The 15,821-nt window shown below is 43.6% G+C and overlaps 2 protein-coding genes and 1 non-coding gene across 6 annotated transcripts in view; 2 read left to right on the top strand and 1 right to left on the bottom strand.

Annotated features, from left to right (window-relative positions):
- MRPL51 (mitochondrial ribosomal protein L51) lies at positions 1 to 4,712 on the bottom strand. Its single transcript, XM_060024164.1, has 3 exons — positions 4,449 to 4,712; positions 4,254 to 4,364; positions 1 to 3,826 (listed from the first exon to the last, which is right to left on the bottom strand). The coding sequence occupies exons 1-3, from the start codon at positions 4,534 to 4,536 to the stop codon at positions 3,630 to 3,632; spliced, it is 396 nt and encodes a 131-aa protein (XP_059880147.1). The 5' UTR covers positions 4,537 to 4,712; the 3' UTR covers positions 1 to 3,629.
- A 406-nt stretch (positions 4,713 to 5,118) lies between these two features.
- Positions 5,119 to 15,821, top strand: part of NCAPD2 (non-SMC condensin I complex subunit D2) — a 28,199-nt gene continuing 17,496 nt past the window's right edge. For 2 of the 4 annotated variants that reach the window (XM_060024161.1, XM_060024163.2), the window contains exons 1-4: positions 5,522 to 5,606; positions 6,372 to 6,521; positions 14,953 to 15,028; positions 15,307 to 15,365. In XM_060024161.1, the coding sequence (XP_059880144.1) occupies positions 6,395 to 6,521; positions 14,953 to 15,028; positions 15,307 to 15,365 (262 nt within the window). In that variant the 5' untranslated portion in view covers positions 5,522 to 5,606; positions 6,372 to 6,394. The other 2 variants (XM_060024162.1, XM_060024160.1) reach the window with 2 other exon arrangements.
- Positions 15,449 to 15,775, top strand: LOC132434656 (small nucleolar RNA U85). The gene has a single exon (XR_009521373.1). It is a non-coding gene; the product is annotated as a small nucleolar RNA U85 (small nucleolar RNA).

Raw genomic sequence — 15,821 nt, forward strand, 5'->3', positions numbered from 1 at the left:
TAATGGTTCAGTGTTTATTGAATAAAAATATTACAGTTTCACACCAAAACCAAGATTGTTCTGTCCTTGAAAACATGATCTTATAAATCTTCACAGCAGGAAGATTCGATGCTCGTTGAATTAAATGATCATTTTCCTCTTTACCAAGAACCACACATCCTACTAAAACATGTACTCATATTCTTTGGGGCACCTTGCACTTAGCAGAATCTCAAATATTTGATTTTCTCTTCTCCAGTCCCACCAAATCATGTAAAGTATCCCAGAGCCACTCATACTTCACACCAACCTCTCCATTCTCATATCCAGCTCCTCTCCAGCCATCCCTTTAAAAATTCACTCCCTTTGAGTCCTGACACTCTCATATATACATTTACATGAGACCCAGGATCATAATGTATGGTCATGTATACCCATCAATCCACTTCTCCAAAATCTACTTTTCAGTTAATCTAACATGTACTTAATTAGCTTCACTTCTATTGAGCCTTCCAAAAGATAAAGTCCCAAGAAAGACACAAAATGTTACTGAGGTAGATTGCCTGCAAATATGTCTGTGGACACTTCCTCACATCCCTGTAATTGCATGCACGTTCTCTGATCCAAAAATGGAGTGCATTTCCACATAGCCTTGAATCTGCGCTGGCCTGTGACTTACTTTGACTGGTAGAATGCAGCACAAGTGACAACATGTCACTCCTTGGCCTGTGTCTATCAAACCTTGCAACTTCCATTTTTGCCCTCTGGAGTCAAGCCTCCATGTAAAGAAGTTTAGGTTAGCTAGACTACTGAATAATGAAATCACGTGGAAAAAAATCTCAGCCACTCCAATTGAGGCACCAGACATGTGAGTGAAGACATCTTGGACATTCTTGCTTCAACCAAGCTCCCAGCTGAATGCAACCACATGGTTGACCCCCACCAACACCAAATGGAGCATAACCGCCCTGCTGAGCCCAGATAACCCAGAGAATATGAGTTCATAATTTGTTGTTTTCAGTCACTAAGTTTGGGGATGGAGTATTATGTAACAATAGATAATCGAAACTGATAGTTTTAAAGGATTTGGATCAAATAAGAGACCTAATCACCCTAATTCCTTTACCTTCAAATCTCAGTTTATATCTATAACTAATTCACTTTCTTTCGTTTGCAATACTTTTATTGAAAAGTTAATTTAAAAAACCTATTTCCATTCATTTCTTCAGGTTTTTCTAATTCTTGGCAACTACACACACTCCAGAGGAGTGTCATTACCATTTACATTGCCAAACTCTGTACTGTTTTACATGCATAATTTCATTTATTCTTCACATAACCCTATGAGGAAAGTATTGTATTGTTCTTAATTGACAGGCTAAAAAAACTAAGCCTCAGAAATTACCTACTTTGCCTAGGGTCAAATAGAGTGGTATAGCTTGAGTCTAAACCCAGACCTGTCTGACTCCAAAGGACGTTTTTAATCAACAGTCTACACTATACTAGAGACTCATAATCAACCTGAAAAACCCTCCCAAGAAACACAAATAGCACTTTTAACCCACATAAAAGATTTCTTTAAAAGCAATATGTCAAATACTTTCCTTTTGCCCATTTCTTTTTTTTTTTTTTTTTTTTGCCATGCCTTGTGGCATGCGGGATCTCAGTTCCCCAACCAGGGATCGAATCTGTACCCCTTGCATTGGGACCGCAGAGTCTTAACCACTAGACCACCAGGGAAGCCCCTCAAATACTTTCCCTACTTCACTCTGCAAATATTTATTGAGAGCCTTACATAGGCTAGGCTCTGGAGACAATTTAACTCTAATCAATACACAATTCTAAAATTGTAGCAACATTTTTCTCCTCTCAGTCGAGTAATGTCAAACTTATTTAACTTGATTTATGGCCAAGCAAATTATTAAAAGATGAAAAAGCAGACAGTGTCATTATAGCTAGACCTACCCAGCCATCTCCCAACACATTCTATATTCCCTCACCATGCACCACGGATCACTCTTCTCTTCCCCACTTGAAATGTTCTACTTCTTTCTCTGCTTTCTGAAATCCAACCTCTTCTATGAAGCCTCTTCTGATTAGGCCAAACACATTCTCTTATCTAGGTTATTTATCACCCACATCAGTGGTTTCCAAACACAGCTAATTAAAATCACCTGGCTTTTAAAATTAGAACTACTTAAAATTAGAGGAGTCATACTTTGAGAAAGCAAAAGCAAAAGCCTGGAAACAATCTAAATGTCTATCAAAATGGAACTGGTTAAATCATTATGGTATATAACGTAAGGATATAAAACCATACCTAAGTTACATTAAGTGAAAATGTAACTTAGTGTGCATGGAATCCTACTTTTTTAATAAAGAAGACAGATAGATAGATAATATAAGCTTGTACATGCACAGTATATATCCAGAAAGATTAAAAAGAATCTCATAAGAGTGGTTGCCTCAAGGAGCACAAAAAGCAACCTGTGAGAAAACTTTTCATCTCATTACTCTTTTTTTTTGGCTGCGTTCAGTCTTTGTTGCCGCGCAGGCTTTCTCTAGTTATGGCAAGTGGGGGTCCTCTTTGTTGCAGTGTGCAGGCTTCTCACCGTGGTGGCTTCTCTTGTTGCGGAGCACGGGCTCTAGGCACGCGGGCTTCAGTAGTTGTGGTCCGCGGGCTCTAAAGCGCAGGCTTAGTAGTTGTGGTGCACGGGCTTAGCTGCTCCACAGCATGTGGGATCCTCCCAGACCAGGGCTCGAACCCGTGTCCCCTGTATTGGCAGGTGGATTCTTAACCACTGCGCCACCAGGGAAGTCCCTGATTACTCTTAATTTGAAATGTCTATATATCCTATATGGATGTCCATATGTCCTATATGGATGGATACATTTTTTAAAAATTATTAAAAAAAAAAAAAAACCACCCACATAGACCCACAAGACTCAGCTCAGCTCTACAGATCACAAATCTTTGGGGGCAGGGACTAGACTTTCTAAATTGTTAAACTACCCAGAGATTCTGATGATCAATCAGGCTTAGGAACCACTCAAGCAAACCACTCATATGGTACTTAATGCCTCATATTAAAGTGTACATGTGAGACTATAACTTTATACACGTAACTAGAAAAGCATGGGGGGAGGATATATTACATTTTGGCTTTCCTACAGTTCTCAGCTCAGAAAAGGTACTCAATAAATATTTTTTGACAAGATTAGTGCAGAAGTATAATTCCATTTTTCTATTATACTTCATTTCAGTGCGGAAGGGTTTTAGAAAATACATTTAACATGATGGCACTGTGGGGCAGTTTAAAATTACCACTTTCAATACATGAAGGGCCAAACATCAACAGATGCCAACAATAACTTTTTAGTTTTTAAACACCATAGGTATGGCTAGACTGCAAAGGGCAAGCGGTGAAGTCCAAACCTAAGACTATAAGACTTAGGGATGAGTTCCACTTCCTAGTCGCATGAATGAGTAAAAGTAGCATCTAGAGGAAAATAAAGATGTGGATAACAGATTTCAAAGAAGTCCCATTTTATTCCTGAGAGCATACAAATCCCTTTCCTCATAAGGAAAAGTACTTTCCCTTTCTCTTGGGTGATAGATACACCTCTTCCACAGTTCCAAGCATTCTCTTCTACCGGTACTTTCCACGTCGGTTAAAGCATTTGTAGAGATAGCTGATGCGTTTGTTCAGGTTGTGCAGGTCATCAATGAACATCCGATTTCCAACCATTCTCTTCTTTCGGATACAACGCTGCAATTCATTCCCCTTCCAGCCTCGAAGCCATATGGGGCCCTTGATCAGTTCTTTGGGGTGCTTTTCAAAGTTTCCTGTGTAATGTGAAAGAAGGTATTAGTTCCAAGAGGAGAGAACCCAGCCTCCACCAGCTAAGCCTTCAACACGGTTGCATCTCCCTAGCAGCACCTAGAGACAAAACACATTACGCTAGGGTAACAAGAGCACAGGCTCTGGAGCAAGACTGCTTGGGGTTCAAATTCTGGACCTGCCATTTACTAGCTTTGGAAAAACTACTTAACCTCCCTGTGCCTCAGATTCCTCACCTGCAAAGTGAAAAGGTTATGAGGATTAAATGTGTTAATGCATGCGGGGCACACAGAACAGTGCCGAACACAACGTAAATAGCCACGTGTTTGTTCTTACTATTGAAGAAGGTACCATTTCTACACAGGTGAAAAAAGATAATCATTACGGCATAACTGCCGCTCTGAAATTCTGCACTACCGAGTCGAGTCTTACCCAGGATCCCGATGTTGTCATATACCCCGAACATGGCCCTCTTCTCGTTCCAACGATCAACCACTTTGCGGGGCGGGAGGGTGACCCTCACATGGAACAATCTGGGAACACCTAGGGATGGGGAAGAAAAGGAATGAATCTGAGCCGCTTACTTTGAAGTAGTTCTCGGGGCGTCCTTCTGCATCAGCCACTTACCCAGAGAGAAGCTTCTGCAGGCCAGCGGCACCTGGCCCCATAGGCTCCTGCCTACTACCCAAGAGAGGCTCCCTGCCATTGCTCTCATCACTCCCCTACAACAGCCCACCTCACAAGCACAGGAGGGAGGGCCAGACGTGGCCTTCAAGGAGAGAACAAGAACCGTCCCCGCCTGGCTCACAAGGATACTACGTGCACGCAGCCATCTTGGGCTTTACGCAGGCAGCTCCGGGTGAGACCCAGCCTGGCCCCGCCTTCCCCAGCCACGAGCCCCGCCCTCCAGGTTCCGTTGCAGAAGGTCTTTGACGCCCCGCCCAGCCGAGGCGCTTCCGGTCTGCCCGCCGGAAGGTTTGGAGCTCCGGAAGAGCTGAGGGATTCGTGTCGTTGCCTAGGGCCCTCCAAAGCTGAAGGTCAAACAAATTCACCCTTTCCTGTTTCCGTGGGCGTCCCTCAACTGAGCGAGAGGAAGGTCCAGAACCTGGAACCCAGAGCTTCCTTTCTCTGTGCCCCACAGCAGTTTTGCGCTGTAGCTGTTTTTATTTCCCCTATTCGACAGGGGAGGAAATCTGAGGCTGAGGGAGTGAAGTGACCTGCTGGACGTCATAAGGCAGAGGACATGGCGGAACCTGGACTAGAGCCTAAGCCTTCTAACTGCCGGCCTGAACTTGCCTCCTGTCTTGGGGGTGACGGAGTGGGTCACGGTCCCAGGGGCACGGCCACTGCCCAGCTACAAACGCGGCATCTCCGGCAGGCACCGCCAGAGCTTCCGCTCCACCGACCGCCAAAAAAGAAGACTCTATGGGGAAAGAGGCGGCCGCGAAACTACGGCGTGGGGCAGTGGTGGGGGGAGCAGGAATCTAGGCCCCGCCCTCCTCGGGCCTTCCGGCTCCTGCGCTCTGATTGGCCGGTGTCTGCAGCGAGCGTCGCGATTGGCTCCCTTGCGGCCGTTGAGGTTTGAACTGCACTTTTGTGGCTTTGCCCGCGCGGCGCCCGGCTCGGAGGCGGGGTTTTGCCTCCGCCTGGCGGGTATTGGTCGGTCTCTCTACCCACGGGAGTGCCGCGTCGCAGATTGGTGCGTCTTGTGCCCTCCTTGGTTTTTCCTTCGTTTCAGCCCTACGTCCCGAGTTGGAGGAACGGCTGGCGAAGTGCTCTTGTAAGGTGCGGTGTTGAGGGGGAGCGGGGAAGGAGAGGCCGGGAAAATCGGCCACCGGGCTGTAGGACGCGGTATTGGGCTGGGAGGTCTAGTGGGTGTGTCCTTGTGGTACGACGTGGTAGAAACAGTAAGTCTCACAGATCCGCAGTGGAATTTGGGCAAATCGCTTAACCTTTCTTAGTCTCAGTTTCCTCATCTGTAAATTGAGCTATATTACCATGCACTTCATGAGATTGGCATTTGGAGACTTAGATCAGATAGGACGTTCAAATAGCCGAATAGAACCTGGCACAGAGTAAACAAATAGTTAATATTCACGTTCTCTCATTCTGGAGACAGGAAGCCCATTAGCCCATACTGGATCACCGTTCTGACCTCAGATGAGACAGTGTCTATATACTTAAGAAGTTTTGCCTATAAAAACAGAAATAACAATGCTAACTTAACGCATCGATATGCCACTTTACAGTTCTTTAAATACTTTAATACCCCTTGACTCATTTGATCCTGAGAAATTTGGTAAAGTAATTAGAGATCAGTAATCCTGCTTGACAGATGGGGCTCAGGGGGTTAAGTGACATGGCCAAGTGTCAGAGTCACAACTAGAATTAGATTCTAGTCCAGGCTTAATCTCACACGCTCTAAGATAATGTTATTAGCTTGATGTAAGACTAAAAAGTGTTATGTATTGGAGGAGGGGAATAATAGAGCCAGATTAAAAAGACGACCCTTAGATATAGACCCTGATGTGTTTGCTGTTTGGCTTCTAGCCCTGTGAGCCACTGGGGGAAAGATGTCTCCCCAACTGTATGAGTTCCATCTGCCCTTATCCCCAGAGGAGTTGTTGAAAAGTGGAGGGGTGAATCAGTATGTCGTGCAAGAGGTACTGTCCATCAGACATCTTCCATCGCACCTTAAAGGTAAGACTCCGTAGCTGCCACTGTGCCTAGCACTTCAGAACAACCACCCACATGTGATTATATTGTGTCTGTCTGTTCCACTACACCAGTAAGCTCCATGGGGGCACGGAACATGTCTTTCCTATTCCTTACTGTTTTCTCCCTAGCGTTGCATTACACGAAGAGTATGTTCATTGACCAGCTTCTCTAGGTTATTCAATAAACAGTCTTGGTGTGTATGGTTAGTCTTTGGGGAGAATTTTATTTTAGATCCTGACTTCTTACCATATGCCAAAATAAAGTACTGGTGGTTTTAAGAGTTGTAGGAGAAGATAGCTCCTAGAATGTCTGGGACTTGACCTGACCTGTTTCAGGTAATACTTTTTTAGAGTCTAGATCACATTTCCAAGAGTGCAATAATGGAAAAAAGCATATGTGCACAGTTGCAACACTGTACAATATATGTACAGTGCAGTTGCCCATTGAAACCTAGAGATGACCGAGAACAATTCATGCATTATCAACAAGACCCCATCCATAATGTCACTGTACTTCTTGGAAGGGTCTTGTGTCAGTTAGATTGCTTTGGAGAGTTATAGAGAGTAGAGATTAAGGCTGTGGAGCCAGGCTGCCCGGATTTGAATCCTGCCTCCACTACTCTGACCTTGGACAGTTACTGATTCTCTCTGTGCCTTGGTTTCCTCATCTGGATAGTAACCTACTTTGTTTGTTATCTCCTACAACAAGTAAGGTTCATTAATTATCAGGCACTTTGATAATATAATTTCAGCTTGTTTCTTCTTGGCCTTCCCATCATTGTTGCCAGATGACAGCTCCTTGCTCTGATGTGCAGAAGTAGAAGGGATTTTTCTATCTTGTGCTTTTTCTTCTTTCTTGTTTTAAAACTACCAGAAGTCTTATAACAGACTTAGCCAGAATTGGATCAGGTGCCTATTTCCCTAACTACTGGTAGGGGAAATGGAATTATCCAGATTGGCTAAATTGATCAAGATCATTACCTAGGCTTCCCTAAACCCGAACATATCACTATTTGGTAAGCAAGGAAGAGAACAGAGTGTGGAGTTGACTGATGGGTGTCCACAGAGAGACCATTCTCTCCATATTGTGTGGATCTGTGCATCGCCAATGGCACAAGCTGCACACTCTGGCAAACTGTTCTTCAGCTGTTATTATGCATCGCTTTGTTACATGAGTGCTCGTTCCTTTTAAGAGTCCTTTTTAGGGCTTCCCTGGTGGCGCAGTGGTTGGGAGTCCGCCTGCCGATGCAGGGGACGCGGGTTTGTGCCCCGGTCTGGGAGGATCCCATGTGCCACGGAGCGGCTGGGCCCGTGAGCCGTGGCCGCTGGGCCTGTGCGTCCGGAGCCTGTGCTCCGCGACGGGAGAGGCCACAGCAGTGAGAGGCCCGCATACCGCAAAAAAAAAAGAATCCTTTTTATAACAGTTGCATTGCTTTTGGTATTTAGAACCCTAAATACAAGTTCTACTATAAATACACAAGATCAGGTCATTTACTTTGTTCAAGTATTTACTGGTGTTATGCTATGTGCCAGGCAGTGTTCTAGGCACTGGGGATACAACAGTAAATAAAGCAGCCAAGGTGACAAAGTTCTTTCTCTCAAGGCTTTCAACAAGTAATAAATAAATATGGAGTATGTCAGATGGTTGTAAATGCCAAGGAGGAAAATAAAGCAAGATAAAAAAGATTACGGTGAGCCAGGTTATGGACTAGCATTTTATGTTGGATGATCAGAGAAGGCTTGCTGATAGATGACATATGAGCAGAGACCATACAAGTGAGGAAGTTACCTATGCAGATTCTCAAGGAAGGGCATTGTAAGCAGACAGGAAAGCCAGTGCTGAGGCCCTGAGGTGGGGAATTGTCAATGTGGTTGGAGGGGAGAACTCTAGGAAAAGAGAGGTCAGGTGGGAAGTGGTACAGATTATTCTAGAGTCTTGCTCTTCAGAGTGGTCTTCAGACCAGGAGCGTTAATTAGTATCATGATTTAGGAGCTTATTAGAAATGCAGGAGGAAGACCTATCCTCAAACTACTGAATCAGAAATCCATTTCTTTAGAAGATCCCCAGGTAATTCTATGTACATTTCAGTTGGAGAAGCACTGATCTAGGGTGTTGTGGGTCATGGTAAAGACTTTAGCTTCAGAGAGAGTGAGCTTGAAAGCCATTGTGTTTTGAGCACAGGAGTGACATGGTCTGACATTTAAAAAGTATATCTGCTGTGTTGAGCAGGGACTGTAAGGGGGAAGGGAAGAAGCAGGGGACTAATTAAGAGGCTAATATAATAATAGCAGGCAGCTTACCTGGGGTGATAGCGGTGGAGGTGATCATAAAAGGTTAGATCCTGAGTGAATTTTGAAAGTAGAGCCAACAGGATTGTTGATGGACTGGATTGGACTTACAGGGTTCGAGAAAGAAGAATTGAGGATGATTATAAATAAGGCTTTTTGACTTGAGCAACTAGAAGAATGGAGTTGTCATTTACTGAGATGGGTAGAGTATGAGAGGAGCACGTTTAGACTGTTGGTTATATGATTGTGGAGTTCAGGGGAGAGGTTGCAGCTAACGATACACATTTGGGATTTAATATTCAGCAGGTAGAGAGTGTTTAAAGCTGTGAGATTGGAGTAAGTATTGATGGAGAAGAAAAGCAGTTTCAAGACATAAGACCTAAGACAGTCCAACATTTAGAGGCTGGGAAAATGAGAGAGAACTAGTAGAAGAAACTAAGGACTAGTTGTTGAGGCAGAAAGTGAGCAAAGACGCTAAATTAAGAGAAGTTTCAAAAGGGAAAGGAGAGATCAGCTACACATTTAATTGCTGGACTTAGCAATGTGGCAATGGCTGGTAACCTTGAACACTATTTCAGAGCCGTGGGAATGAAGCCTGATTGGAATAGTTTATGAGAAAATGGGAAGAGAGAGGTTAGAGATGATGAGTTTAGATAACCCTTTCTTGTTGTTTTGCTTTAAGGAGTAGCAGAGAAATAGGGCGTAGCTGGAGGGGGAGGCAGAGTCAAGGGAGGACTTTTTTTCTTTTTAAGATGGGCAACATCACATGTGTATGTGCTGAATGGGAATAATCAGAGAGGGGGAAAGCTGACGCTCCAGAGGGAGAGTGAATGAGTGTTGGGAGCAGTATCCTTTAAGGAGTCAGAGTAAGCGATCTGGTGCTGGGGGAGGAGGTGGGTTATTAGAGCATGGACACTTTATCCACAGCAGCAAAAAAAAAGGCAGCGCTTAGGGCACAGGTGCAGGTCGTGCTGATAAATACAGACCTTGGCGCAGTTGGAGTTTCTCTTCTGATTCAGTTTTCTCAGTGAGATAGGAAGTGACGCCTTTAACTGAAGGGGAGTTGGGGGAAAATGATCTTGATGTTATGAACAGAGGAAAGGTGTGAAATAATTGCCTAGAAGAAAGCAAATAGGCCTGGGAACTTGTTATAGGCTTACTAAGAAATACTAAGGGCCTACTTGAGGTCATAAAGTGAGAATAGTTGGTATGGTTTTATGTTTTTTTGAGCCACTTTTATTTGTGTAGTTACATGAATGGAGTAATCAGTCAGTGGGATATAATCCAGATTTACAAGGGGAGTAAATGTGTTAATAATTAGTGGAAAAAATTAGAAATATCATAATGTCTAATGATAGAGGAACAGTAAGTTAATTGAGGTACATTCAGTGGAATGTTATGCAGTCATTAAAGACAAAGGTTTTTTTAATATCCTTATTGTAATATTAAGTTTTAAAAAACGGAACAGAGAGTTGAATATGTGACATGACCTCAACAATAGAAATAGTATGCATAGAAAATAAACTGAAAAAAATTAGCCAGATGTTAACAGTGTTTATTTCTTTCTCATTTTCATTTTACCGTATTTTCCAGATTACAGAAGGAGGTTTGTAAGAGTGGGAGATAGCTTTCAATTACTGAGTTACATTATGTGCTAAGTATTGTCCTGACTGTTTCATGTGGATTATCTCACTTAATCTTTACCAAAAAGTTCTGAAAAGCCCTATGAGGTATGATCTGTTATTATTCCCAGTTTACAAAAGAGGAAACTGAGACTTGGTAAGCTAAGTAGCTTAGCCTAGTAAATGTTCAAGCCACATGTAAACCTAAGCAGGGTGACTAGACTAGATCAGCAGGTGATGCTTCGGAGAAGTAAAGAGGGATGTGAATGGAGAGAATCATTGGATGTAATAAAAAATAGGTAATGGGTAATCTTTGAGAGAATAGCTGTTAGATTGGTAAATCTCAGAAACTAGGTTTCAGGGAATTGAGAAAGATTACACAAAATTTTAAAGGGATATGAGAGCAAAGTCATAAATGAAAGGCACTGATCGTTTTTGGTTTGTTTGTTTTAAAGAAGTAGGGGCCTAAGCACATTGTCAGGAAAAGAGCATTCCCTAGAGAGGATGAAGCCAGAGGTGAAAGAAAGGAGACAAGTCTTTGGGGCAGTGAGACAGCTTAGCTTCAGAACAGAAAATCTTTTCACTTGAGACTGAAGCAAAGAATGGGAAGGTGTTGGCAGAATGACTTGTTGACAGAGAGGCAGGATTACATGAGGGAGCTTTGGGTCTCATTCTTTTTGGTAAAGTAGAAAGCAGTCATCTGCTAAAAGAAGAGAGGCAAAGCATAAGAAGAGGTATAAAGAAAGGGGGAAACATGCTATGGGTATAGCGCTAGGGAGTCAGTAGGAATTGGAGAAATAAAATAGTTTGTTAAGCATCGCAGAGGACCAGGTTGTAGTTGGACAGCATAACACTGCAATATGATGAATCAGGTCAGTGAGCCAGCAGTGATAATGTAGTACAAGGTTCAAGCTTTGCTTTCTAGGCAAACCCACTTCTTACTGCAGAAAAGAAGAATTTGGTGGAATTCTTTCCCTCCACATCCACAGAAAGAACTAGATATACACCTTGGTTCAAAAGTTAACTCCCGGGATTTCCCTGGTGGCGCAGTGGTTAAGAATCCACCTGACAATGCAGGCGACACAGGTTCGAGCCCTGGTCCGGGAAGATCCCACATGCCGCGGAGCAACTAAGCCCATGCGTCACAACTACTGAGCCTGTGCTCTAGAGGCCACACATCACAACTACTGAAGCCCCCCTGCCCTAGAGCTCACGCACCGCAACTACTGAGCCCATGCACCACAACTACTGAAGCCCACGCACTCTAGGACCCACGTACCACAACTACTGAGCCTGCATGCTGCAGTTACTGAGCCCACGTGCTACAGCTACTGAGCCCATGCTCCTAGAGCCTCTGCTCCACAACAAGAGAAGCCAACAATGAGGAGCCCGCATACCACAATGAAGAGTGGCCCCCACTCACTGCAGTTAGAAAAAGCCCGCACGGAGCAACAAAGACCCAACGCAGCCAGGAAAAAAAAAAAATTAACTCCCATACTGCCTTGCTACTCTTGCATGTTGTAAGTCATAATTAGGTGCTACTCCCTTTTTTTTTTTTTTTTTTCTTTTTGCGGTACACGGGCCTCTCACTGCTCTGGCCTCTCCTGTTGCAGAGCACAGGCTCCGGACGTGCAGGCTGAGTGGCCATGGCTCACGGGCCCAGCCGCTCCGCGGCATGTGGGATCTTCCCGGACTGGGGCACGAACCCGTTTCCCCTGTATCAGCGGGCGGATTCTCAACCACTGCGCCACCAGGGAAGCTCTGCTACTCCCTTTTATACTGAAGTTTTTATATAGAAGCAGTACAGTGAAGATGAAAAGAGCACTGAGTTTGAGAGTCAAAAGATGCTGGGTTTTCAGGGAGTTCCCTGGTGGCCTAGTGGTTAGGATTTCAGGCTTTCACTGCTGTGGCCCAGGTTCAGTCCCTGGTCGGGGAACTGCAGCCCCCCCCAAAAAAAAAACAAATGCTGGATTTTTTAAATGTAATAGAAATACAGATGTCCCCCAGCTTACGATGGTTCAACTTATGATTTTTCAGCTTTATGATGGTGCAAAAGCAATATGTATTCAGTAGAAACCATGTTTCGAATGTTGAATTTTTATCTCTTCCTGGGTTAGCAGCATGTAGTAGGATACTCTTCTCATGATGCTGGGCAGCAAGCGCAGCTCCCAACCCACACACTTAGAGCCATCCTGTACCCAGACAGCCATTCTGCTTTTCACTTTCAGTACAGTGTTCAATAAATTACGAGAAATATTCAACACTTTATTATAAAATAGGCTTTGTAGTAGATGATTTTGCCCAACTGTAGGCTAATGTATGCTTAAGGTAGGCTAGGCTAAGCTATGATATTCAGTGGGTTAGGTGTATTAAATTTTTGAGTTACAGTGTTTTCAACTTACAGGGGATTTTTCAAGATGTAACCCCATCATAAATCAAGGAAAATCTGTGGTAACATGAACCTAAGTGTGTTACAGATGTTTGACCTAATCGCACTAAAGGATTGCAGGAGAACATAACTAACAAGCAACCAGGAGACCCAGTATTTTGGGTCTTTTGTTTGGCTGCGCTGTGTGGCATGCGGCGTCTTGCCCGACCAGGGATCGAACCCGCGCACCCTGCGGCGGAAGTGCGGAGTCTTAACCACTGGACTGCCAGGGAAGTCCAGCATTTTGACTGTAAACTCTATATGAAAGAACTTTACACGATTAGCGTAAGGTAGTTAGTAAATTTATTTTTTAAAGGGGTGTGGGTTAGCAATTCTGAAACTGTATTATGTGTATACTAGGATCAAGCAAATATATAAGTGAATTTATGTTTTTAATATATACACAGATAAAGATATAGGGGTGTGTGCATTTATACCTACATATATGTATATCCTGCTTTTGTCTACTGACAGGGCCTGAAAGCTCCAACAGCAGTGATTTTAACTAGGGCCTAGAACTTGGTTTCTACATACCATTCTCTCATAAAAGAAACCAGGACTCCAGTGAGAATGGTTGATTCCAGGACTGAGCCAAGGAAGGTACAAGACGAGCCTGGAACATCTTGTGGTACAAGAAAGTAAGAGAACAAGAGTGAAGGGAGCATGTCAGAGACACAGGCCAAGTTGAAGGAGCTCCCAGTGGTCAAGTATGGGACAGTCTGAGCAACAAAATTAATAATAAGAAGAATGATTAAAACACAGAATAAAAGAAACGTTCATGAGCCCATTCTGTTATAAACAAATAATTGGATACATAGATGAAGGGAAAGTAACAGCTCATCTTAGCCTGGCATTCCCATTAAGTAAGCATAAAAGGAATGATAGAAACAGACAAATCACCATTTAGTAAAAGTAATAATTGTGGCAGGCAAGAATCATCCATAGGTGCTTAAATAAGTGGCAGAAGGTGGTGAGAAACGGGATTTTCAAAGCGTCTCCCCACAAGATACTTACTGGTTGCAAAGGGGAAAATAGTAACTTTGTAGCGGAGACACCCAGGCGAACGCTACCAACTGATCAAAGTTAATATCGCTATAGTAATAAGACATTGACATCACCTCCTTCTGGGTTTGATGCATCTGGAAGGACCCATCCTCCCTTTCTCAGTGATCTAGCCAAAAGTGCATGACCTCAATCTAATCATGAGAAAATAGCAGACAAACCCAAAGTGAGGAACATTCTACAGAATAACTGGCAAATACACTTCAAGTGTCAAGATCATGAAAGACAAAGATTGGAGGAGACTAAGGAGGTATGACAAATCAATGCATTGTGGTATCCTAGGTTGGCTCCTGGTCTGGGAAAAGGACAAAAATAGAACAGCTGGCAAAATTCAAGTAAGATCTGTAGATTAGTTAATAACATTGAATTAATGTTCATTTCTTGGTTTAGAATAGATCCTTGTACTATGGTTATATAAGATGTTACCATTATCTGGGTGAAAAATACAAGAACTCTGTACTGTTTTTGCTTCTTTTGTAATTTCAAAATTGGAAAAAAAAAGATCCTGAGTTTATGTTCATTACTCAGTTGGACAAGTCACATAATTTATTTTCCCATAAAATAGGCACCGTACTGTTTGCTTCATCTAGTTCAGAGATGTGGTAATAAAACTCAAGTAAGGCTTTAATTGTAAAACAGGACAAAGTGTCAGATGTTATAATACTAGATTACATTGAAATGAAGTGTCTACTTTTGTGATTCTACCAAGAAAAGCAATTAACTCCATTTTCTGCCATGAGTAGAACTTACCAAAAAGGCCTGTCCCCGGGCTTCCCTGGTGGCGCAGTGGTTGAGAGTCCGCCTGTCGATGCAGGGGACATGGGTTCGTGCCCCAGTCCGGGAGGATCCCACATGCCGTGGAGCGGCTGGGCCCGTGAGCCATGGCCGCTGGGCCTGCGCGTCCGGAGCCTGTGCTCCGCAACGGGAGAGGCCACAGCAGTGAGAGGCCCGCGTACAGCAAAAAAAAAAAAGGCCTGTCCCTCTGTATTGATCAGTTTCTTTCATCTTTATAGCATTTCAGGCTGCCTTTCGATCTCAGGGGCCCCTGGCTATGCTGGAGCATTTTGATACCATCTACAGCATTCTGCAGTAAGTACCCTCTGATACTTTAAAAAGAACTGGTGGCTCTTTGCCCTAACTTTGCATGTTAGTCCTGAAATTCCAATTTATAGTTCACTGATAAATGGTTCTGGGTGCTGACATTTCTACTCATGAGCATTTACCCCAGCTTGCCACCATATTTATTCAGTCGAGTAGTTCCACGTGTTTTTTTGTTTTAAGTATTAGATTCCTCAGGCTTGATCTGATCTATTAGAATGGGCTCTGCAGGTTCCTGTCTCACCCCCCGCACTTTCTTTCCCTCATAGTCACTTCCGAAGTATAGACCCTGGCCTCAAGGAAGATACTCTGGAATTCCTGATAAAAGGTGTTTATGGGATAAAAGGTGTTTATGGGTCGGGGGTGGGGGATGGAAGGTGTGTGTTGCTGTTTGTTTGTTTACTGTTTCCTGCCACATGATGATATCAAGGCTGTGGTGATTCAGTTGGTTTGGCTAAGCCCAGGGACCTCTGACCTATAGGTCTGTAATCTTGGTGGGCAATACAGAGTTATGTGTGTTCACTGTAAGGGCAGACCAACAATAAATTCTTCCCACTCTTGAACTGCCTCTCTTCAATAGAGGCAGTTCTTCCTGTTGCCAGAGAGAAATTGGGGTAACTGGAGTGACAGAGTAGGGATAGGGCATGTTCAGGATATCAGGGTCAGGGGTCCCAGAGGACTTAGCTTGTGTTGTAGCCACTGAGAGATGAAACACAGATCTTTGGTAATCTGATGGCTGCAAGTGCTAGGGGTTTTGAAGTTGGGTTGTATGAGGAAAGTGAAT

Source organism: Delphinus delphis, chromosome 11, assembly GCF_949987515.2.
Source record: "Delphinus delphis chromosome 11, mDelDel1.2, whole genome shotgun sequence".
In the NCBI taxonomy this organism is placed as follows: Eukaryota; Metazoa; Chordata; class Mammalia; order Artiodactyla; family Delphinidae; genus Delphinus; species Delphinus delphis.

Bases quoted from the DNA above. Each gene is read 5' to 3' on its own strand.
- MRPL51 (XM_060024164.1), bottom strand. From the start codon at position 4,536: ATGAGAGCAATGGCAGGGAGCCTCTCTTGGGTAGTAGGCAGGAGCCTA. The intron at 4,365-4,448 runs GTAAGTGGCTGA...CCCCATCCCTAG, and splicing joins CTGCAGAAGCTTCTCTCTGG to GTGTTCCCAGATTGTTCCAT. The intron at 3,827-4,253 runs GTAAGACTCGAC...CACATTACACAG, and splicing joins TGACAACATCGGGATCCTGG to GAAACTTTGAAAAGCACCCC.